The sequence below is a fragment of the Pelmatolapia mariae genome, linkage group LG12 (genome assembly GCF_036321145.2).
Source record: "Pelmatolapia mariae isolate MD_Pm_ZW linkage group LG12, Pm_UMD_F_2, whole genome shotgun sequence".
Taxonomy (NCBI): Eukaryota; Metazoa; Chordata; class Actinopteri; order Cichliformes; family Cichlidae; genus Pelmatolapia; species Pelmatolapia mariae.
Window position 1 is genome coordinate 3,276,841 of NC_086237.1, and position 23,282 is coordinate 3,300,122.

Sequence of the window (23,282 nt, forward strand, 5' to 3'; positions counted from 1 at the left end):
TGACATCTTCTGTGTGCAGGTTTCAAAAAGGACTCGCTCCCTGAAACAAACCAGTGAAACCTTTAAATCAGCTGTTTCATAAAGATAAAATCCAAACTGTTTCCCTTTTCCGAAATATCCAAATGAGTCACCCATGAAAACCTTTACGTTGTAAAAAGGTTGGTATTTAAAGGCTGTTCATAATTCGATTACAGGCCCGGACATCTATCCGCGCTCTCCTCCGTTTCCTGCAGGCCCGAAAGGCTTTAGGTCTTAATTCTAGGGGCGAAAAATAATAATGGCGCTTCTCGCACCTTTTACACAATCGTACATAACTTAGCTGATTAGGCCTCTGCATGTATAAAAGCCCTTTGGGAACTATGTCGAGGATGCTGATATGTCCCTTCTGCCGGACTAATAGAGGGCATTGAAACATAACACCGGACAAAGCCGGGCCCATTTCTGACCGTAAAAAAGGTTTATTCAAGCAAATAATGGGATCCGAGGCTCGCGGCTTACAGGGAATAAGAGCACGGTAAACTTCCCCGCGTGAAGCCCGTCTCCAGGGCTATTAAGCTTTTAATTGGAAAATAGCAGAGGAAATTTCAAGGTGACTAGAGTGGCTTTGCAGTTTGTGCCGGCCGAGTAGATTTGTGGGAGTGGGAGGCTGCGGGTGAACGCATAATAAATTTATTCGTGTTGTTCACGATAAAGAGTAAAACACGGGCGGGATGAAAGTTTATACTGCAGCTTCTCTGTTAGAGCTGCGGCTCTGCAGGATGCTGGCGGGACTCCTGCGTTTCCACGTCACGCACAAGGTGTCCTTTAGCGCCCTGACGCGTTGGTCGTGGCCAAATTAGCCACCGTGAGGTAAGGGGCATCACCTGCAGTGTTATCTGCTTCAGTTTAAGCACTAAAACCTTCGTGAGTTGGGTTTAAACACCTGTTCGCTGTCTGTGACCGCGCTCGCTGACAGCCTAACACGCGTGGGTGACAGGTTAAAATAAGGTTACTCGAATTTACTCGCTGGGATGTTTCATGTTAGAAATGTAATCCAAATTAAACTTGTGCCAGTCAGGTCAGTCATTATGTATTATAGCCCAAAATTATATGTAGCTGTGTCAACATAATATTGGCAATATTAACTCAATGAAAGTGCCCACGCACATGTAAAATGTTAATAATCTCAGATTTTAGACCTTTGATATTAAAACACTGCCTCACACAGTCACTCTCCATCACAGCCTGCTGCTGTTTCTGAGCTGGTCCAACCCAGAAGTAACTAAAAGTAAATAAATACATGAAGTTCTGTGTTTGTAGTGCTGTATGGCCTCAGTGCATCAGCATATTTATATCCAATTTTTTTCACATATGTGGGTGAATATGAAAAACATTGTGCTTTGTTCTGCCTTCTATAGGATATGTGAAGTTGTCCTGTAGAAGCTTAAAATGACAGGATTGCATATACAGAGTATTTACAATGAGCTCAAAGTCACACATTCTTTTACACATGCAAAATTATAATGTGCCTAAAGCAACGTGCCATTTATTAGAAGAAGAAAATACCCGACAACAGACACAGGAGAATTTAAAAGACTAAAAAATGAATTTATTTGGTAGCTCCACAGAGTTTAAACACTGTTTTGTTACTTTTGAATAATTGTTCAGCAAAGGAGGAAAAGAAGCATTTATACTCTAATATTGTAGGATTACAACATTTACCTGAGTTTAAAAAAAATGTAAAAAATATAATCAAAGTAAAAATAATTATTCTCTCTTTAAGGTGTCAGCTGAGGATGATTAATGTGTTTTTATACTGGCTATAATATTTTCCTTATATTTATTTATTAGTGTCTATTTGGATAAAAGTGCATCGAGACTCCACGTTGACTTGGTTTCATTATAAATTCTGTTATTATGAGAGATCATAGTTGGGGCTCATTGGTTAGTCACACAGAGCTCTGTGAACTTAAACGATGTGACCTCCATCCTGGAAATCTGGACTCAAATTAATGTGTCAAAGCCTTTTTTCAGTTTTTGCTTCATACATGGAGTTCCAGTATTTATTTTAGGCAGTTTTGTTCATGACACAAAACCTTCCCACGGTGCTTTCAGTACTTTGCACTTGAGTCTCTCCTCATGTTGGAGCTCCTGTTTACACTGGCTGAGGGAACTCCTCCAGCGGGGCCCCTCCGGAGCAGGAGGAGGAGCTGACCTCTGCTGAGTGAGGTTTTTATGAGGTGCTGATTGGGGGCGTCGCTGCCACTCACAAGTCCTGTCACAGAAATGCTGATTTAACTTTCCCTGGGGAGGCGGGACACCGAGCTCCTACAGAGGAATTAGCTGGACATCTGACGTCTTTAGAAAGCTGACCGAGGACATCAGTCAGACGTCAGCCTTCATCCAGGCAAAAAAGGAAAGGCTGTGTTTTTAAGACCGCTGCAAGAAAATCTATAAGCGGGCAGTAAAAACAAAATACTGAATAAATTAAATAGAAATATCAGCAAAGCGTGCACAAGTGAGTGTGTTATTAATATTATCAGTCTCAGAGTTATAGATTATAGTACCATCTCAAACTGAGCTTATTCTTTCGTCTTTTATTATCTCACATTTGTAGAAAAATAAAATCACATGTGATTATCATCATTAAGGAGGGCAGGTCATTTTTATTTGACTTGCATGTAAAGCTATAAAATGTTTGAAGCTGGCTAAAATTTTATGGTGTTCTTTACGCGGCTGCTCAACCCTGTTGGTGCCGGGCAGGGAAGTAAATCTGATGATGATAACTACAAAAAAGGAAAGATGCAATAATAATACTAAAAAACAGGACTAATACAAACTGGTTTAAATCTAAAGTTGTCATACAAAATGTGATTCATTATTAGTGATCGAACGAATGAAAACAATTTTCATATAATTTCATGAGTTAAATAATCATTTAGATTTTCTGTGCAAAACAATTAACGTGTCGTTATTCTCAAAAGATTTTCTGCTTTTCTTTTATAATTATTTTATGAGCTTATTATCTCACACAGTGTGTGCTGATGCAGGCCTGCTGGTCTGACACTGAGATTCAAATAAAACTGGATTTTTTTTAAACAACTGATTTAAAAATGTAATTTTGGGTGCAGAGGGGAATGCCAAAAAATAACACTTTGAGAGCCACTTGGTATTTTACTGCATGTCTTGCAAGGCCGCAATCTCTTTTTGAGATATAGATAAGTATAAAAAAGGCCATTTTTAACGATGAACTAATCTCTTCATACCAACATTAGGCCATGACTGAGGCCTGTGGTCGCACTCTGTCCTCCCAAAGGCTGCTCTGTGTCTCAGATCAGGGAAGGCTGAACCTGGGAAGTTAGTCTTTACAGTTTGGCCCTTTTATTGATGCTCGGCTTTCAGGACAGACATTTATGAACAAAGCTTGTTCCGTCCTTCAGACAGCCGTGCTCTCAGTGAACCAGCTGAATTCAGTGGCTGCTGATACGTACAGAATACTTGGTTGAAGTACACGCTTTAATTTTACTGGATTTTTTAAGGTATGCAGAGTGGAGGCAGAATATTCCAACAAAACTCAGCCTTTATATAAAACAGACTTTTAGTGGTAATTAAAGTAAAAAAAAGAAAAAGAAAAGAAAAGAAATCTAAAAATATGACGAGCCAGAAGGAACAAAACATAAGGCCAGAGGAACATCGGAGAGCTGACAATGAAAAAGCCTGGACTATTTATACACCGAGGGCTGATTTGTGAGGACAAACAGGAACAGAACAAGACACAGGTGAAAGTAAATAACACAGGTGAGAAGAATGAAGGAAATTAAACCAACACAAGAGAATAAACATTTAAAGTGAAACAACCAATCAGCAGTCAGCAAGGAGAGCAGACAGGAAACCAGGGCGGGATCTAAGACTACTACTATCTAAAAATCAAGACTAAACTCAGGACTGCAAAGCTGTGAAGTAATAGACTCAAAAATCAAACCTTCAAACACTAAAACAGCCAAAAAGAAACAAAAACATGACAGCTTTAGTCAAATGTCCTCACAGACGACACTGATGTACTCACACACAAGGCGGTGGGTTAAAAGTCAAAGAGCTGAAATGAGAATAAGAGTTCACCCGATCATCACGGCTCACTGTCTACTTTTACTTTGAAAGAACAATCTGATCGGCATGCATCAGCCTGTTGTATCGATTACACGAGTACCAAAAACACACTGACCCGTCCACTCTTCCACGGACGCTCATGAGGAGTTCATACGTCCTTTTTCCTCAGATTTCCATGGTAACCGCTGGTAGTAGCCACGTCCCTTTCTCAGCCTTTATTCCGTCATGTCATCATCACACTTCATCTTCTTGTCAGAGTGGAAAGAACCTCTGTAAAGTTTGTTGATATGCATCATTATTTTGATCCTCTGTAATTATGATTCATGCCGTCTCTAAAAAACAACATCACCTTTCTTCTGTATCATCTCTCCTGGAGACGCAGCATTTGAACTCTGAGCAAAGCGTCTTCATTGTTTTTTTAAAAAAGTTGCTTATTATTTGTATTTTTTTAATGTGATGCATTTTTAACAAATCTGATGTTTGTTGGTCTTATCACAGATTAAATGTAAACTCAGTTCTGCTGCGCCTGACTTTTCTTTTTTAACCACCTCCCAATGAGAGACTAGCAAACACCATCAGCTGTTTCTAACCACTGAATATTACTCAGTGTGTTTTTATCACTCCTGTATTAACCCCGTTCAGTTTTCATGAGAATGAGGGCTTTGCTGTGTGAGGTAGTGACTTTTCATACTTTAATACTTCAAAAAGATTCAGTTTACTCTTTCAGAAGTTTCTCTGCAAACCCTTCATCTGACCCAAACAGCCATGTCAGTGCTGTCAGCATGAGACCAACTGTAAAATACTCTGACCTGGTAATGAAGGTGACCTCCTTCTATTTTTATACATTTCAGTGAAATTATGTTGCAGTTTTTTCAGTTACCACCAAAAATGTCCTTTGTGACATCACAGTGGACTAGGACCACTACATTTCTGCTCAGTTAATCCTCGAGTCCAAGTTGGTGGCCATAAACAGCCAGAGCTGATTCTGATATCTTAAAGGTGAGACGCTCTCCTGGTTCACAGAAGTGAAAATTGGCAAGAAAATAGTGTTAAGATGCTAATTATAGACGCAGACTCACCGTGTCAAAGGGCACCTGTTGTGCTGTGCTTTTTCTGTAATATTAAATATACACTATGGTGTTATTATGGAGGACAATCATATTAAACAAGACAAAAAAAATGTAAATAATTATGTAGAAGAACTCCCTGTGAGACTTTTTTCCTACTTCTGGATTTGTATGACGTCACTGAGAAAGCCTGAGCCGTCCACGTGCTGTGGCGACCCCGAGAAGTAGCCGAGCGGCCACATTTCTCATTTATTGCAAATAAAAACTAAACTAGAAACACATTTTTAGTTTCAGTAGTATAAGATGTATAAGGCTTATTTTGAATTGTGAGTCATGCAAAGCTGCTCTAGTAGAGTCAGGAATAAAAACATGGAACTGGGAATGAGTAGAATGGGAGAACTGGTTTTCTTTAATGTAGACTGTTTCATCTACACAGTAAAATATCATCTCAAGAAAATAACCTTTGAACTCTCTCCTTTCCAACAGTGGTGCCAACGTTCTGGCCGTTCCCAGCGGTTTGAAATTTCCTCCTCCATCTCTGAACGTGCAGCATCCCCTTCCACACCGTCTGCACCGAGCTCCCATCACTCCCCGAGGAGGTGTCACGGCGGGATCCGAGCAGATTTTATCTATTACGGGAGGGCGTGATTCATGGAGGCGGAGGCAGCTCAAGGAAAACCGACCCTGTGACACTTTCTCCCCTGCCTGTACACGGGGCAGCAGCTACAGAAGGACAAGGCAGCGGCGGCCTGACAACTGTGATAAAATGGCCTTCCTTAACTAAACTCATAAAGCACGGGGCGATAAAACTCAATCTTCTGTAAAATCCAATTAAGTCATTATCTGACTGATTGTATCTTTAATTGAAAACAGAAGTGACAGTAAATTTCTGTGATATATCAGGATCAATCGATACTGCTGTACAATCTGGTCTCCAGAGGTGATTTATAATGTCAGAGCCTTATAGGTAACTCCACATTCTTCTCTCTAAAACCACTGGTGGATGAAATTAAGAGTAAGTGCATTTCATAAAAAAACAAGATGGTCACGTTATTGATTACAACAGATGGGGCACAATCCAATGAATGTTCCCACAGTGCAGCACAAAGAAAATACAAGTAATTTTCTTTGTCTGTTTTATATCGTTGTTCCCGGCACACGGCCGCGTTTGCACTTCATCACGTCCCAGCGTTTTTATTCCCAGAAAACCTGTAGCGACATAAACTCCAAAGCTCCAAATTACTTTTGTTGCTGTCTTATTCAAACGCAAACACAAATAAAGGCATTGGAAGCGAGCCGTTTGAAATGAATCTCTATAAAACACAAAGAGCGTACGGAGCGGGGAGAGCTCCGGGCCACGAGTTGCTTTTTATTTTACAGTTAAACTCTATGAAGTCAAATGCAGCTTTATGCCTTCATTCAATGTAAAAAAGAGCAGAAATGAGAAAGTTACTTTTATATTTAAGATATATTTTTTCTCCACATGCTCACAGGCCGAGATCAGCAAACCTGGAGCTGAAAACATGAAATATTCCAAACGTCAGCCGCCGGCCTCCGCCTCTGCTCCGTCTCTGCTCCGCCTGACAGGACGTTTGAAACGTTGCAAACAGTAAGCGATGTGCACAGCTGACTCCCGGCCACAGGAGGGTTAAAAACACAATAGACATGCAAATGCTGTGGAAGATATGAAGCTGCTGGATCTGCACTATAAATAAGCAGCCGGTGCTCACCAGGCGCCAACGCAGCAGAGGACACATGATTCCCATCTAACCCGTCCCACATCGTCCTCGGGAGGATATCTGAGTCTGACACGGACGTCCGGTCGGAGACCAAACTTTATGTCACAAATATTTGATTTTTGTGATTTTTTTTTACATCAGCTGACTTTTCCAAATCTGAAAAATAGTTTTTCAGATTAAATCCTTTTTTTCCCCATTGTGAGAATATGGGTTACAGTGGGCTTACAACAGCCCATAATTAGCTGACAAGACAGCGTGCATAATGAGGATACTGTACGTCAGCCAATAACCAAGAGGAAACATCCATATATAGTTTCATTTGGTCAGATCAAATAAATCACCTGGTTCATAAATAATCATAAAAAGTGAAATAAAAATTAAATTAAATGTTATTTTTAACAAATCTTAACTTGAAAGTCTCGTTTTTGTCCACGGCTGTCTTTACGTTGCTCGTTTAGAGAATCAGACTTTTAAATGTTGAGCCGGAGTGTAAATGTGCACGCGGACACTGACAGAGGTTAGACGGTGAAAGGTTGTGCACGCTGATTATTTAACAGCACATCATCCTGACATGTTTGTTCTTTACAAGCTGCAAAGAGTTTAACACAGAAAAAATGTAGTCTTCTTGTTCTTGTCTGTGAATAAGTTGCCAGTTGTTGGACTGATGACGTGAAAGTCGATCATGCTAAGCAACCGTCACCAGAAATGCGGCACTGCGGCTTTATTCAAAGGAAAAAACCAGAACCTTGTTCTGCATTTAAAAAACCCACTTTATTTCTGTTTTGAAGAGTTGCTTCACACTCAATCATCTGATCTTGATTAAAGCTAATCAAGGGTCTCACTGCATTAGCCAGTTAATTACATTGTGATACGTAACCCTGAACTGGATTTAAGAGCTAAAAATGATCTACAAATACAAGAACAGAGCTTTAGAAGGGAAACGTGAAGACAACCTGAAGACAACGTGAAGACAACGTGAAGACAACGTGAAGCGTGAGTGAACGATTAAACGGTTTTTAAAGAACTCGTAAAGCTTCTGTCGTGTGATCTTATCCTTTTCTTCTTTTATTTGGTGGCGCCGCCTTCGATGGAGTCGACGGTGAAGCCGTCAGCTTGGCTGCTGGCCTCGCACTCGGCCTTGGCGTCAGCGTTAACCCGGGAGCCGATGGAGCCGCAGATCATGGTGGAGTCGTGACCAGCGGAGATGCTGCCGGGTGAGAAGGCTGCGGGAACAAGACAGATGGAGAGTCAGAGATCCGCCGAGGAGGAGCACCGAAGATCTCAGTGCAAAAATGTGCTTCTCTAAAAAGTCTGAACCCTGAGAGTCACCAACAAACGTCACATCGATTTACTTCATTAACATCAAACAAACCGAACAATGTCAAGGACTAAAACAACCACCTGGGGAGATAATGAAAACATTTTTTCTAATAACTCTGTTTATGTTGATTATATAAAAGTCGGACGATTAAAAATAGACGCAGCAATGCAAAGCAACAACATTTTGTACCTGTCCAGGTAAGCTTGTAACTGCACTGGCAGTGTGCTGAAAAATGAAGCTGTGGCCAATCAGATGCTTTGCAGATGGTTTTCATGGTGGATAAAAACCTGACGGTGCTGTTCTGTGTTCATAATTCCATCAGTCTGAATCTCCTCCCCCAATGGCTGAAATGCAGAGCCTCCACCCAGCTTTACAGTTAGCTGCAGACTCACTGTTGGACTGCTGAATGAATCGACTGAAAGGTTGAACCGCCTCTCTGGTCCTGTGTCAGGTCTCTGCTGGATTTTATTTTCCTGTTCATCTCCTGGACTGGACTGAAAATCGAGTGAACAAGCAGCCAATGTCCAAAGAAAACTTTGAAAGACCTTCAGAAAGCCTGGAGAACTATCGCTCAAGACCACTTTAAAAATTATATGAAAGTATTAAAAACAAAAGATTATATTTCATACAACTTTCCATAATCTTTGCTGCACCAACTACAAGAAGTCACAGAATTTGATTGAGGAAATTCCTGTGAGGAGTCATTTTTCGATTAAAAACACTACAGTGGCACATCCAAAATGTTGTCACGGTGGCTGACATGACAACGTTTGGTGAGCTTTGCTCGACACATTTGATTATTTGATTATTAAAACTCCTTCACACTGCAGTGAAATGATAATAAACCGGGAAAAAACCCTGACAGTCCTCAGATGGTTCACTTCACGTCTGACATCAAAGTACAAATCTCTTCCTCAGAAACTCCTTAAAGTCATTAATATGATAGATTCCTATTACCTTGTGTAGGTAGACAGGACAGCGCACATATAAAATAAACATGTCTCCGTGCTGTAAGGCGAGTAAACGAGAAGGACAATAGAAATACTACAGTGAGACAGACAAAACGGGACAGTAATCATCAGCTCTGCAGAATAAATGCTCCTCTCTGTTAGCCTCGATATAAATACGAGAGGACGGTGAAATCATTCTTGGCAAAGTCTGGGATTTACAGCAAATTGAATCAGCGAGCAAAAAGAGAAGACAGTGACCACAAAACAAAAGCATTACATCTTTTACAGTTAACAGCGGAGCGATGTGCACCCGCCCATTTTAACACTGGCTCTGCAGCTGCAGCACAAACACTAACAGCAGACCTCAGGCTGCTGTTTGTGCTCAGTTATTAACAATGATCATTTTCACTGTTTTGGTTTGGTTATGGCCTTTTCTACTCAGGTAACTGTTTAAGGGCCGCTTTCTACTTTTTTCTGAAATGTTTCGTGTAGTTAAACTTTTAACTGTTCGAGCTTGGAGACGATGAATAAAAGAACTGCTGACATCCCAGTTTTGGTGCTCAGCTTTTGTTGTGTTTGATGTAACTGAGCAGTAGTATAAACTACATTAATTCAATTTTATTTATATAGCACCAAATTACAACAGTCGCCTCAAGTCGCTTTATATTGTAAGAAGCCATCGAGAAGCCCCAACAATCATATGACCCCCTATGAGCAAGCACTTTGGTGACAGTGGGAAGGAAAAACTCCCTTTTAACAGGAAGAAACCTCCGGCAGAACCAGGTTCAGAGAGGGGCGGGGCCATCTGCTGCGACCGGTTGGGGGTGCAGGGAGGGAAACATACAGAAGACAGTTATTATACCAATTTCCAAAACTTTAATTATAATTCAAATAAAAATAAATCAGTTCATGGAGTGGGAAAGGAAATCGTCACATCATCCAGCTCACGCACAACTTCACACCTGCAGCACCTGCAGAGAGCCAGGCTCCTCCCACCACTAGCAGATGAACACTGGACACTTTGAGACATTTCAGAGGTCAGTAAAAGTTCCCATTTCAACAACATGGATGTATTAAACACATGTAAGCACACACATAAACTTCAACTATTAGCAGTAAGAGTAGTAGTAAGAATATTTAAAAGTAGAAATTAAAAGTAGAATGGGAGGCAGAGCCTTCAGTTTTCAGGCCCCTCTTCTGTGGAACCAGCTTCCAGTTTGGATTCAGGAGACAGACACTATCTCTACTTTTAAGATTAGGCTTCAAACTTTCCTTTTTGCTAAAGCATATAGTTAGGGCTGGACCAGGTGACCCTGAATCCTCCCTTAGTTATGCTGCAATAGACGTAGGCTGCCGGGGATTCCCATGATGCATTGAGTTTTTCCTTTCCAGTCACCTTTCTCACTCACTATGTGTTAACAGACCTCTCTGCATTGAATCATATCTGTTATTAATCTCTGTCTCTCTTCCACAGCATGTCTTTATCCTGTTTTCCTTCTCTCACCCCAACCAATCACAGCAGATGGCCCCGCCCCTCCCTGAGCCTGGGTCTACCGGAGGTTTCTTCCTGTTAAAAGGGAGTTTTTCCTTCCCACTGTCGCCAAAGTGCTTGCTCAAAGGGGGTCATATGATTGTTGGGTTTTTCTCTGTATGTATTATCGTATAAATATACAATTTTATGTATTTTATTTTATAGGCGACTGTTGTTGTGATTTTGGTGTTGTATAAATAAAATTGAACTGAACTGAAATTGAACAAGCTATGGCTACTAATAAAACAATAACATTAATGTGGCAGCAAACGTAATCATTCATCCCTGTTTGTAAAATGAATAGAAAGTGCTAATTTAACAGGATAAAAGTTAAGTTTCCCAGATCGAAGCAAGAAAAGTCAAACAGCCTTTTGATCAGGAGTCACAGTATTACTCAATAAATATTGAAATACCGTTTTTACAATAGTATTAGTAACTTTTCTGTATAAATGCCAAAAAATAGGAAACAAAATCATGTCTTTTTAATTTAATAACATGTAATTAATATATAAAGTAATAAATTAATAAATAATTAATGTTAAGGTAATTAACAAAAAATTACTTTAAGGTACATTAAAAGATTTTGTTATTTTTTATTTATGTTATTTTTTTAATAAAACCAAGAAAATAATCAGCTGCTTAATCAAGATGCTCCACACGTGTTAATCTGAGGATCGAGTTTACAGGAGAGCTGGAGAGAAAATGACAGATTAGAAGGTTCATCATCTCCCAAAATACAATAAAACTATGAGAAATGTACACAGGTGATCAGATTACACAAGTCTACTGAACTCACAGCTTAAAAAAATATAAAACCTCCCTGCACTAGTGTGTGTGTGTGTGTGTGTGTGTGTGTGTGTGTGTGTGTGTGTGTGTGTGTGTGTGTGTGTGTGTGTGTGTGTGTGTGTGTGTTCTCCTCAGCAGTGGTGGGAGGAGAGAAGAGGAGTAATTTTTCTCCTCATTAACTTCCTGATTGGTTTCAGACTCCAGTTTCTGCCCGTCTGCAGTTTGTCACCAGTTCTGAACTGGCAGCCCGATCGTTAATACTAATGTTTGTGTAGCTAAGTGCACTCAGCTCTTTCTCTTTTTTCCCCTCCATCCCTCAGCGGCCCACTTGTGTGGCAATAACAGCGAGTGGGTGGGGGAGAGCGGCTGTGAATTAGCCTTCTCACAGTTAATTCGCCGCCTGTTCATCAGCAGGAAATCTATGGTGTAATTAAAGGCCGAAAGCAACTGGACGCGTTAGTTTCAGTGGGGACGTTAAATCACGACACACTGTAGTACACATGTTCCCAACTGCATCCGACTGTCCTCTGCTCTCCTGTTTAATACAGATTAATGTCAGGCCGCTGCAACAGCAGGAAGCCGTGTTCTCAATTAGCCACATCACACCTGTTAATGACACTAATTAAATTAAACATACTCTTTATCTTATCTATGCTAAATATTTGGACGTGTGTGTGTGGAAACGTGTTACAGCAGTCAAATTAAATACAAAATCACAAAACTAAATAGATCAGAAGTGCTTAATTAAATAGAAAATTTTAAAAAATTAAATCAAAATCCCGGGTCTGTCCTGAGACCTCCTCCCCCGCAGGACATGGCCAGAATACCTCACTTAAGAGGCGTCCAGGGGGCATCTCAGTCAGATTACTGAACCACCTCAACTGGCTCCTTGTAGCGGCTCTACTCTTAGTACCTCTTAAATGACTGAGCTCCTCACCACATCTCTACGGAAGAGTCAGGCACTCCTCGAAGGAAGGTCATCTGCAAACTCATTCTTTGGTCACTACCCAGCGCTCGTGAGCTTCGGTGAGGGAACATAGGAACATAGACTGACCGGTAAAATCCAAACCTTTGCTTTTAAGCTCAGCTCTCTCTTCAAAAGAAAAGATCAATACAGCATTCGTGATGCCCCACTGCCAAAAACCATCTGTCAATCTCCGTTTCCACTCTCCTCTCACTTGTAAACAGGACCCTGAGATACTTAAACTCCTCTAGCTTGGGTAACTGTTCCCTCACTCGGAGTGGCCACTCCACGAACCATGGCCTCAGACCTCGAGGTGATCATTCTAACTCCCACCGCTTCACACTCAGCTGCAAAGCGACCCGGAGGTTACATCCAATAAAGCCAACAGAACCACATCATTTGCAAAGAGCAAATATGAAATCCCGAGTCGAATCAAACACATACCCACCACCTGGTTAATCCAAGATATTCTGTCCATAATATGTGAATTTGTGACACAGAGCAGCACTGGTGAAGTCAAACAACCATGGGAAAAGTCCAACTTTTACAAACCAGACACCTCATACCTCTGAAGCACCCCCCAAGGGATACCTCAAGGAACGCAATTGAATGCTTTCTCCAAGTGCACAAAACACGTGTTGAGTGGTCGAGCAACCTCCCACGACTCTCGAATATTCTGGAGAGGATGAAGAGCTGGTCCAGCATTCCATGACTGAAAATCGTCCTGAATCGGAGGCTTGACTAACGGACAGACTCTCCTCTCCAGTGACCCAGGCACAGAGCTGGGGAGGCTGAGGAGTGCGAGCCCCCTGTAGTTGGTGCACACTCTCCAGCCCCCCCCCCCCCCCCCCCCCCTTCTTAAATAGAGGGGTTGATAAAAGCTTAATACATAAAATCTATAAGTTGAAGACAGGTAGATGACTCCGGTTTCCTAGGTAACAATGTATTACCCAGCATGTCGTATGTCAATCAACAGAACCCTTCGCTCTTGTTCAAAGTTGCTTCATTTTCTGACCTCAAAGTTGGAAAGGTTTAACCTGGTACCGCCCACTTTGCATCTGCAGTGACGATCTATCATCGCTTCAAGTCACTGACATTTGCCGACTGGATGGATGCTTGTTAACCAAACCAGCTCGCCAGCATTAGCTGATATGGGAATTTAATGAGGTGCCAAAAAAACCAAACATGGGTGAAGAAAACAAACTAATGGATGACGTCACAGTATCCATGGATACGGATAATTTTCACGTTATATATTTTATGTGTGGCCTCCAGAGAACTTTAAGCTGTAACTTTCATCTACATGTCTGATAGTAATAACTAAGAATATCAAATCTGTCCAAAGTTCACCTTCAGGCTGTAACAAACTGCCTGTGATGCTCAGAGTTCATTCTCTGGAATGAACTTGTGCCCTTTTCTCACTCACTCAGCACTCTATATAAGATTTCCAAACTATTAAACAGTCTTTGTGTGGATTAACAAAAGGAAGCTTTTTTAACCTCCCACTTGTCCTGCTAAGAGAGGGAGGGAGGGTGTGAATGGAGGTACAATCACTTCTGCTGCTGCCAAAGCAGGGAACAAAAGCCCAGATGTGAGAGGAGATGGTAATTCAGTCTGATCCTCCGAGGATAAGCTCGCTCTGTGGGTTTCATGCTCCACACTCATCTCCTGTACACAAGGGTCATGTGGGTAGATAACACTTAAGTAAACACACACACCCTGTATGTGCATGCTTAGCTCTGCCTTCAACTGTACTGATTGTCAGGGGAGTTTATGTATCTGAAATAAATACCTACTTAGCACAAGATCTAAATTTGCAGAGATCATTTCACATCAACGAGGCCGATCTTATCGCTCATTAACAAAGAAAATAATTCATCTAACTGGGACTTTGCCTCTGAAACCTGCTAACAGCTTTGTGAACCTTTAGGTCAGTGAATCTCAAACATTTCTGTATTTTTAACTAATTTCTTTTAAAAGGCAATGCTTTAATTTAAGTTTGTGATGTGTGCAATTACCCGACTATATGATCCCTGCATTGGTCACTGCTACCCTGACAATGATAAGCGGAAGAGAATGGATGGATGTTGCATTGCTGCCTGTAGTAATGTTTGTGCAACAGCAGCTAACAGCTGATTCTACGATGTCATCACATCACACCAGCGTCTCTGCCTCTGTTTGATGGGTAGTTGTTAGCAAGTCAGATGGAAAGTAAACAGCTGAACTAGCGCGGTTCTGTAGGATTAATAATCAGATGTATCGTGTTAGCAGTTCTAACTTTGTGCTTTCCTGGAAAACTAATTTGATTTTGTGTGTGGAGTATGTAGAGAAGAACCCAAATCCAGAACATGTTGTCCAGCTTAGCTTGGACAAACAGCAAGAGCATCATTAACATACATATGTACAAGGAAACAGAAGGGAGCAAAGAACACAGACAGTGTGAGACAGAGAGAGGCAAAACAGAAACACCAGGGGAGGTTAGCTCTACATAAATTATGATAGAAATAGACATGAACCAAAACACGAGACAGCAACTAAACTAAAACTCCTGACAAAAACAAACAAACTGAAAAATCAACCTTGTCTTAATCCTAATTTAGAATAACAGACAAGAACACATTAATGATATATTAACTCGACTAGATTCAAACTCTTGTCTCTGCAGTAGATGACTCAGCCTTGATACTTTGGCTCTCACTTTCGCAACTTTTAACTGCAAAGGAGACACTGTTCAGTGTCTGCAAGCTGCAAGTTCCCCGCTACTGTCGACTGCCTGAGAGCGCTTTCTGTCCAGGGACAGCAACACTTAGTGGAGGCTGTTATCAAGGCAGCAAAAATTCAATCTTACGAATGAAGAGTTGCCTGTCACATGACAAGGTTGACCTGGGATTAAATGGCTCCCATTAAAAAGATACGAGCTGCAGCTTAAAAAAGCGCCTGGCCAGTTTGAGAGGGTCCCATGTGTGTCCAACTGAGGACAGCCCATGTAGGGATGGACGCTCCCCGTATGGGCGCTCGGCTCCTCATCATCAGGCGAGCAGCAGGACTTAATGGCCCAGAAAACTCAGTCAAAGAGCAGTCAGGCAGGCGGGCTTTAAATACTGAGCAGTGAACAGTGGAGGCTCATGACACTCAGCTGATGTTCACAGTGCAGACCTTCACCCTCAGCTTTAAACCACCTGACTTTTCTGTAGGAGCCCTAACTCTGCAGGCTGAACAATAATTTTAATCTAACAGTCTAAAATGTATCAGTTTATTTAAAAAATGCTTGTTTCATTTCTTTGACATCACATAATCCATATTACTGTTTGTATTACAGCTGATCAAAAGAAATAATCTTAAATGTTTTTGGAGCCTTTAAACCTGACAGAATTTATGCGTCAGTCATAATGTCACGCATTTCATTGAACTTTTCAATTAATATTATGCCAAGCAACAGACTAAATGCCCACTATGGTTTCCCACTTATTTAGATTTCAGAATTAGAGTACTTTAATAACCCCTAAGGTAATTATGTAACTTATCAAGTTTATAAACTACTAATCCAGATAATGGAAAGAAATCCAGATCTGAAGTGAGACAAAAATAATTTTTCTCTTTTCTTTTTACTTTGAGAGAATTTTTCCCCACAAAGTTTGAAGAATTAGTCCAAATGAAGCATGTTTGCTGTGGAAGCAGTCGCAACAAAAAGAGACACGACATTGAAGGGAAACCAGAACACTGACTCTGTACCACAAATATGTATTTAAGCTAACAGAGCCTAAGGACAGACTGCTCTTTGTTTTGGTTGTATGATTATATTTGTTCTTTTTCTCACAACACAAAGATGTTTCTGACAGAACAACGAGCCTTGAGCCCATACAAAGGCCCACCTACATATATATGTGTGTACAAATAGACCCAGCACTGCTGAAACAAACCACAGACTCGCTCTGCACTGTGACTGCTGCTGACAGTCCGTCACTGAAAGCCTGAGCTACTGCTATTTCACATCAAACATCTTTAGAGTCAATAATAACTTTTGCAATTTCATGAATCAGGACTATTTTTGTTATTGTCGGTACCGTTAAATACATTTATCACTCTCACCTTGTTAACAAATAGCTGTTAAGATAATTGTTCAAAGGGATGCAGAGGATCAGAAAACACTTAAAGGCTCATTATTGGTTTGTTTTGGAACCAAACCGAGTCGAGGGCCACGGAGACTGTCGGGGTCAAAGGCTAATTAAGCAGTGAGAAACCTTTGCTCCGGCATTGTTAACCAATCTGTCCCCAGTGAAGATGACTGCCACAGAGGCGTGACGCAGCCCTCGTCCCTATGCTAAATCTCCATTTCGGCTACTGTGCCCCATCAGCTCACAAAATGGCCCGTCAGTCCATCGCTGGGCTCCCTGACATGATCCATCGAAGAGTTATGGATATGCAATAATGAGCTGAGGTGGCCGATCGATATTTGCAGGACTTCTCTATCATTACATTTTAAACAAGAGATTCATTGTGAGTCGACAGGGTAAGAAAAATGCCAAAGTAAAGGACACAGGAAGAGTGAAATATATTGCTGTGGATAGGAGGACGCCTCTCACGGGTGCTAAAGCTGCCAAATGTGTTTATCCGAGTCGTTCGGCTGTTTCGGAGAGCTGCCACGGCCGCGTCATTTGTCAGCCGCTGCTGATGCTCAAAACAACGCGAGGAAAGAGACTACACGAGCACCATTAAGTGGGAACACAGCATAGTAGGAAACAACATCCAAGAAGTCGTTTATATCCGGAGAACATTTAGACATAAGTCATGTTTGCATTTTGAGGTTAGCTGCGTAGAACCACGCAGGTTAGAATCTAGATTAGGAGACGATGTTTAAAAGTCATTTTTCAGTGTTTAAGAACCTGAAATGCTACCATAGCACAAGAGACTTCATTAAAAAGGCTATTCTTATTATTAATGTTGATTAGGATATAATTTTACAAAAACATAAATACCAGTCCTAAACATATACATAACCACATCACAAATGTGGATATCAGCTTCCTATTCTTTCTATTTAAAAGAAAAACAGGGAAAAAAATCAGTGCACCAGGTTTTTCATTCATGAAAAAAAACTCAGGGCAACCGAACATGAGAACATCAGGATTTTTAATCGCTTTTAGAGTTAAATGTCTAAAGCTTTAAGATCTCAGACAATATAAGTGAAAGTACAACAGAAAACATGACAAAAATGCAAAAGTATATTTTCGGAGTGAATAAGTGGCAGACATTTAGGTCTCATTATGTAACTGTGGCTCAGAAACGCTTCACAGTCTGATTGTTCTGTTTGCTCACCGGGTGGAGATACTGCCGCTAATAAAGTTCCTGAACTATGGATACAAACTAAAGCTAATCCAAACGTCCCGAGCAACAAAGACTGATATCTGCAGGACATCAAAGAAAATCAAAGATGAAACAGCAGCCAATAGGATCACATTTCATTTCCTTTTAAGCCCCTCAGAGCAGGACAATGTGTGTGTGTGTGTGTGTGTGTGTGTGTGTGTGTGTGTGTGTGTGTGTGTCTGTGTGTGTGTGTAAGAGAGAAAGAGAAATAGAGAGTGAGGGGAAGAGGACATAAACTACACAGCCCTGGCCATTTAATGTCTCCACAGCCCCAGGCCTGTGTTAATGGTGGTTGTACAACGCATTACAGCGGTGCTTGTGCCCCGAGCAGACAATTACACCGGTATTTAGCCCGTCCACAGCCCCGCGGGCTATCAGGGCACTTAGCACCACGGCAAAGTGTGGAAGACAACCTGACAGGACACGCAGGACTTTTCTCTGAGCAACGGCCACTCAGTCAGACACACGTTGATGACACTGCGGGGACTCTCAGAAACAAACAGCAAACAAAATGTATTCTGAAAAACTGCAAAGATCGCAACGTGTTTATATTCGAAGAGGTGACCCAACTAATAACCAGGGTTACTAAAATTTTAATTTGTTTTTAAAAGTGTGTCCCAGAGTTTTCTGTTTTTTAAAGCTGGTAATTTCTGAACAGTTGCATCTTTTCTTTTTCCTGTCCGATCCTGTCAAGCACTTTACTGATGAGTGTATTTTTTTAACAAAGCAAACACTTTTCTGATATCAGCCATTAAATGAAACAAACTTTGCTCCGGCATTGTTAACCAAACTGTCCCCAGTGAAGATGACAGAGGCGTGGCGCAGCCCTCGTCCCATTTCAAAGTTTTCATTGATTGTGCGGTTGAACTGTAGGCTGCGTTTCTATTGTTCAGGTGAACGTAGCCAATGGGCATACGCATAAAGAGGGAAGTTTTCCTCTGTATTTGGAACCACAACGATCGCCCCCTGGTGTCTAATAGAAAGAATACAGGTTTAAGGCGTCTCCATGTTGGCTTCGGCTTTTGAACCAGGAAAATACGTCCGTCTTTTTGACTCTCTAAGGAGCCCAAGTTGAGCACCTGCAGACATCCAATAGGGACATCCACTCCCAATGACATCATAAAGATCCATGTGTGGAGAACATGGACTGAATTACAGCATTTAGAGCAAAAGGGCAAAATAAGGAAAAACACAAGAGTCCAATTTTAACTCATATATTTAAATCTGAAGCCAGCTACAATCACAGTATGTTCTTGTTTTTTATTTACTAAACAACACCCCGGCTTTTTCCTGTGTGTCACAGAAATCATATAGAGAGCTTTAAGCGCCATAATCAATACAAAACTTCTGGTTCCTGCAGCAACCGTTTGTTTTTGAGCCAATGAAACAACACGGAGTACACGCACGTAGCTGAGTGATGTTGTCAGCCTGTCAGTGACCAAGGAAATGAACTCTGGCTGCTACATGACATGAAACAGCACTCCCTCTGAAAAGGTCGCCTCCTGGGTTTCAGGTACCCATTTGTTTCAGGTTTAATAAATCCAAAAGAGCGAGAGGCCCTGCCGACATCTCGGGAATGAGTGCGGCCCGAGAGAGTGTGTGTGTGTGTGTTCTTAACTCTTTTTGTATGTGAGTGTAAAGAAATCTGATCTGAAAGCAGGTAAAGCCCATTTTACACACGACACAAAGAAACTTACTAACACCAATCTCCCCGCCGTTTGTTTCCCCACCTGTTACTGTGGGGGTGGGCGAGGAGGAGGGGAACGCCCGAAACGACAGACTTTATACGCAGTAACTCACGTTGGCGTACAGTACAGTGTAGACCGAAGCAAGAAAAATCAATAGAATATCATCTAGAAAGATAGTAATGGATTTCTAACTTAATGGGCTTACACAGGTCTATCGATTAGCAGGATTAACATCTGCAATAGCTCAACAATCTGATTTGCATTTAAATGACTGCACGCCGTGCTGACACCAATATAACAAAAACAGACAAACGTACAGTCAGACGGTCGAGGTCTAAAACCCGAGTCAGAGGAGGTGGAAGGAAAGTTGCTGTGCTGACAGCTCGCAAACTTTGGGCTCTCGTGAATTTTGAAAAAGTCTACACAAGGACAAAAAAGAAAGAACATAAACACCGACGGACCGGGCTCGCGGCTGTCTCCCGTAAGACCGAAACCGCCATAACTCTTTTCGGGCAGCTCATCTGAGCCTCCTCGGATAGATCTTAGCGAGGAAGCGGGGCGGGTGTTTGCGGTTTGTGTGTGTCTATATGGAGTGATGAGGGGTGGGGGTAGCGCGAGGTGAGATGTTGGGAGGGCAGCGAAGTGGGGTGGGAGTTTGATGGACTGCACTGTCACCTCCCGCTCGGCGATTTACGGCGGCGGGGCTGCTGACGAGCGCGGGGCAGTAAACAGGCCGGCCGGGGGCGTATTTCACACAGAGCTGGCTTTTATGAAGAACACCGGGACGGCTCTACCCACAGCTCCGCCCGGACCGCCGTGACGGATGGAGAAAGACGCATGACAAGCTTCATCATTGTTTGTAAATCTTAACTGTTCCCGCTCACTAACTCCAGAAGGCAATTTTGCGGAGACAGCGGGGCCTGCGAAGGGGGAGGGCGAAGAGGGGTGGAGGAAGAAGAGGAGGAGGGGAGGGGAAAGGACAACGTGGCACTCCTGAAGGTTATTTGGATCTCTGTATTTGGCCAAATGATTAGCCTTATCCTGGGAGGGAGATAAATCTGACAGGGTGCTGCTTGGCTGCCAGGTGGAAGGGAGGGCAGCGAGGCTCCCGGCTCACAGTCATTTCCTCCTCGTCGACTGATCCGGAGATGCACCAGATGCACGTTCAGTCACAGCAAAGCCGTTTCTGAAATGCAGACCTGAAACCAGGACTTATATCCCAGATTGTATCCCTACCACCAAAAGCTAAAAATGACTGTTTGACTTTAGAACAGTGAAAATGTCCAATTTCAAAGAGGCATCACCAAAGTGTTCAGTTTATTCAGTAAACAGTCCAAAATCAATATGTGACTGGAAGAAAATTCATCCTCAACTATTTATTTATAAATGTAAAAATTAATTGATTACTTATGAACCTTAAAATGAGTTATTTTTTTCAGTTTTTCTTGCTGGATTGCTTCTGGTTTCTGCGTAAAGCAAAACAAATTATTTTAGGTCAATTATTGGTCTTATAAGTAACAAATTTTTTGATTAATGATTAATCGACTGCTGTTATAATAATTAAAGTTCTTGTCCAAAAGTTATCTTTAGGTAAAAAGTGAATTTCATTGATTACACTGAATTTTTCTGTTTAAATATGACGACAGTAATGCTGTGACAGTTAGCTGAGACTAAGCTCTCGATACAAACGATGATGTCATTCTTAACAGGCTGATCCACGATGAAGCGATCTGATCTGTAGTAAAAATACATTTCACCCTGCTTCTGTTGTGCATCCCTCTAAAGAAAAAAATAAGTTCTGAACCCGACCATCCATTTTCCTAAGTGCTTGTCAGAAAGCAGGAGCCTATTTCAGCTGCCGTGGAGCGAGGGGGGGGTGCTCCCTGGACACCTGGTCGCTGGTCTGTTGCAGGGGTAACACACGAGTCACACCTATGACCAGTTCAGAACCACTAAGTTTAACTTGTCTTTGGACTGTGGGAGGAAGAGTACCCTGAAAGAGTAGAGGAAGAAGAGTGAGACATACAAGTCTGTAAAGGTCTCGGCTGGGCGGTGGATTTGGAATCAGGACCTTCCTGATGTGAGGCCACAGTAGTAACCACTGCACCACCGTGCACCTGAAGGTATGAACCAGAAGCATGGCTGTGAACTGAGGTCCAAACCAAACTGTCACAGGACACAGACGTTTTCTCTTCCTCATCATTTGAACTCCAAATGAGCTAAACTCCAAATCAGAAACATGATTTTACACCAAAATAACAAAGAAAACCAGCAGTCAGCTGCACCTTACATCACATCTGTTTTATTACGAGCCTTTTTTTCCAGTCTAACGACGGCCACATTCACTTCCATCAAGTTTTCATGTTTTCATGTGGCAGATAAAAAACAAACGTTTTTCATCTGCCACTTCCTGAGCCTCTGATGATGGAGGGCTGTGTATACAAATGTTTACAATCCTGAAACGGTTAATGAAGTTGTTGAAGCAAAGCTGAAAGTGTTCACTTCTTGGCAGTTTCAGTTGACATACACACAGAGCCAAAGTTACAAAAATGGTCATTGTCCAAAAACTTGCTGATAAGATGTGAATGAGCCTCAGCAAATATCAAGGCCGCGGCCTGACACATGCACACTCCCGTTTACAGGAGCACAGGAGTAATCTAACTAGCGGCATATTAAACGCAGCCTCGCCTGCAGAAACACGCTTTATCTTCCAGCTCTGGGAGACACGGCGCACACCCACACACCAAGTTTGGTTGTGTCTGAACTAAGCAGGCATGATGACAATAAGCTGAGTCAAGGAAAAACATTCTCCACCCAACAGGCCTCCCTTTTAAACGCTTAGTTATTTCTTCTGAGAACCACATTATCAGAGCTTTTGCAGCAGTAGCTGCAGTATTAGCCCACAGCAGACTCCACTCACCCCACTGATGGAAGCTGTGCCTGAGTCTGCTTCTGTCAGAGGCGTCTTCCTGTTAGTGAGTCTGTTCCTGTGTTTTTATTATAATGCCCCATTATCTGATTAACAGCAAACACGTGTCAGTGTTTCAACATCCAATATTCCCTAATTGGAATTCTGCCGGGTGGATGGGAGTGAACATTTTGAAAACACTGGTTTTTGTACCCGATGAAGGTCGGCTGAAGTGAAACATGATTTAATAAAATATTAGAAACGAGACAGCGTGGGGAGGTTCTAGGTTTATCTTTACTGTAGCACTGATTTTACCTTTTTACAATAAAATGAAGATCTAAACAAGCAAACGATAATATCTGATGGAGACTAATTTATTAGTCAGTTTAATCAGAGTCAAAACTGAGCACAGTCTAACAGACATGATACGTGCCTACAAACACTGTTGTGTATTTAAGAGGCATTAAAACATATTGAATCATATCATTCAACAGGAAAAACCTGCACACTGACGTTACACAAGGCTGGGCTAGCAACCTTCTTTCCTCGCATGCTAACCATCAGTTTAACGCAAAAACAGCACTTCAGATGAGTGTTTTATGTCCCTGATGTGTTGGAGGAGAACAAGTACCTGGGCTGAGATAAGCAGGCTCTGTTTCCTGTGGCAGCTCAGATGCTTCAAGCAAAATCACATTTGTAAGAGAGCAGTGCAGATGTCACCAGGACGAACACTTAAAATCCTGAAAACGCCATCAATGTTGTTTCTGTTCTGTAGCGTTTGTACTGAGGTGAAGGGACGAGTGTTCATGTCTGTCCTTACAGCTGAATCAGAAGAAGGAAGTCCACAAGCACAGGAAAAACCACACAGCTCAAAGACC

General features: G+C 41.8%; 1 protein-coding gene across 1 annotated transcript in view; it reads right to left on the minus strand.

Moving 5' to 3' along the window:
* Nucleotides 1-7,683: 7,683 nt before the first annotated feature.
* The window catches only part of dmrt1 (doublesex and mab-3 related transcription factor 1), a 33,113-nt gene continuing 17,514 nt past the window's right edge, over nucleotides 7,684-23,282 (minus strand). The window contains 1 exon segment of the mRNA XM_063490660.1: nucleotides 7,684-8,115. Coding sequence (XP_063346730.1) covers nucleotides 7,958-8,115 — 158 coding nt within the window. The 3' untranslated portion in view covers nucleotides 7,684-7,957.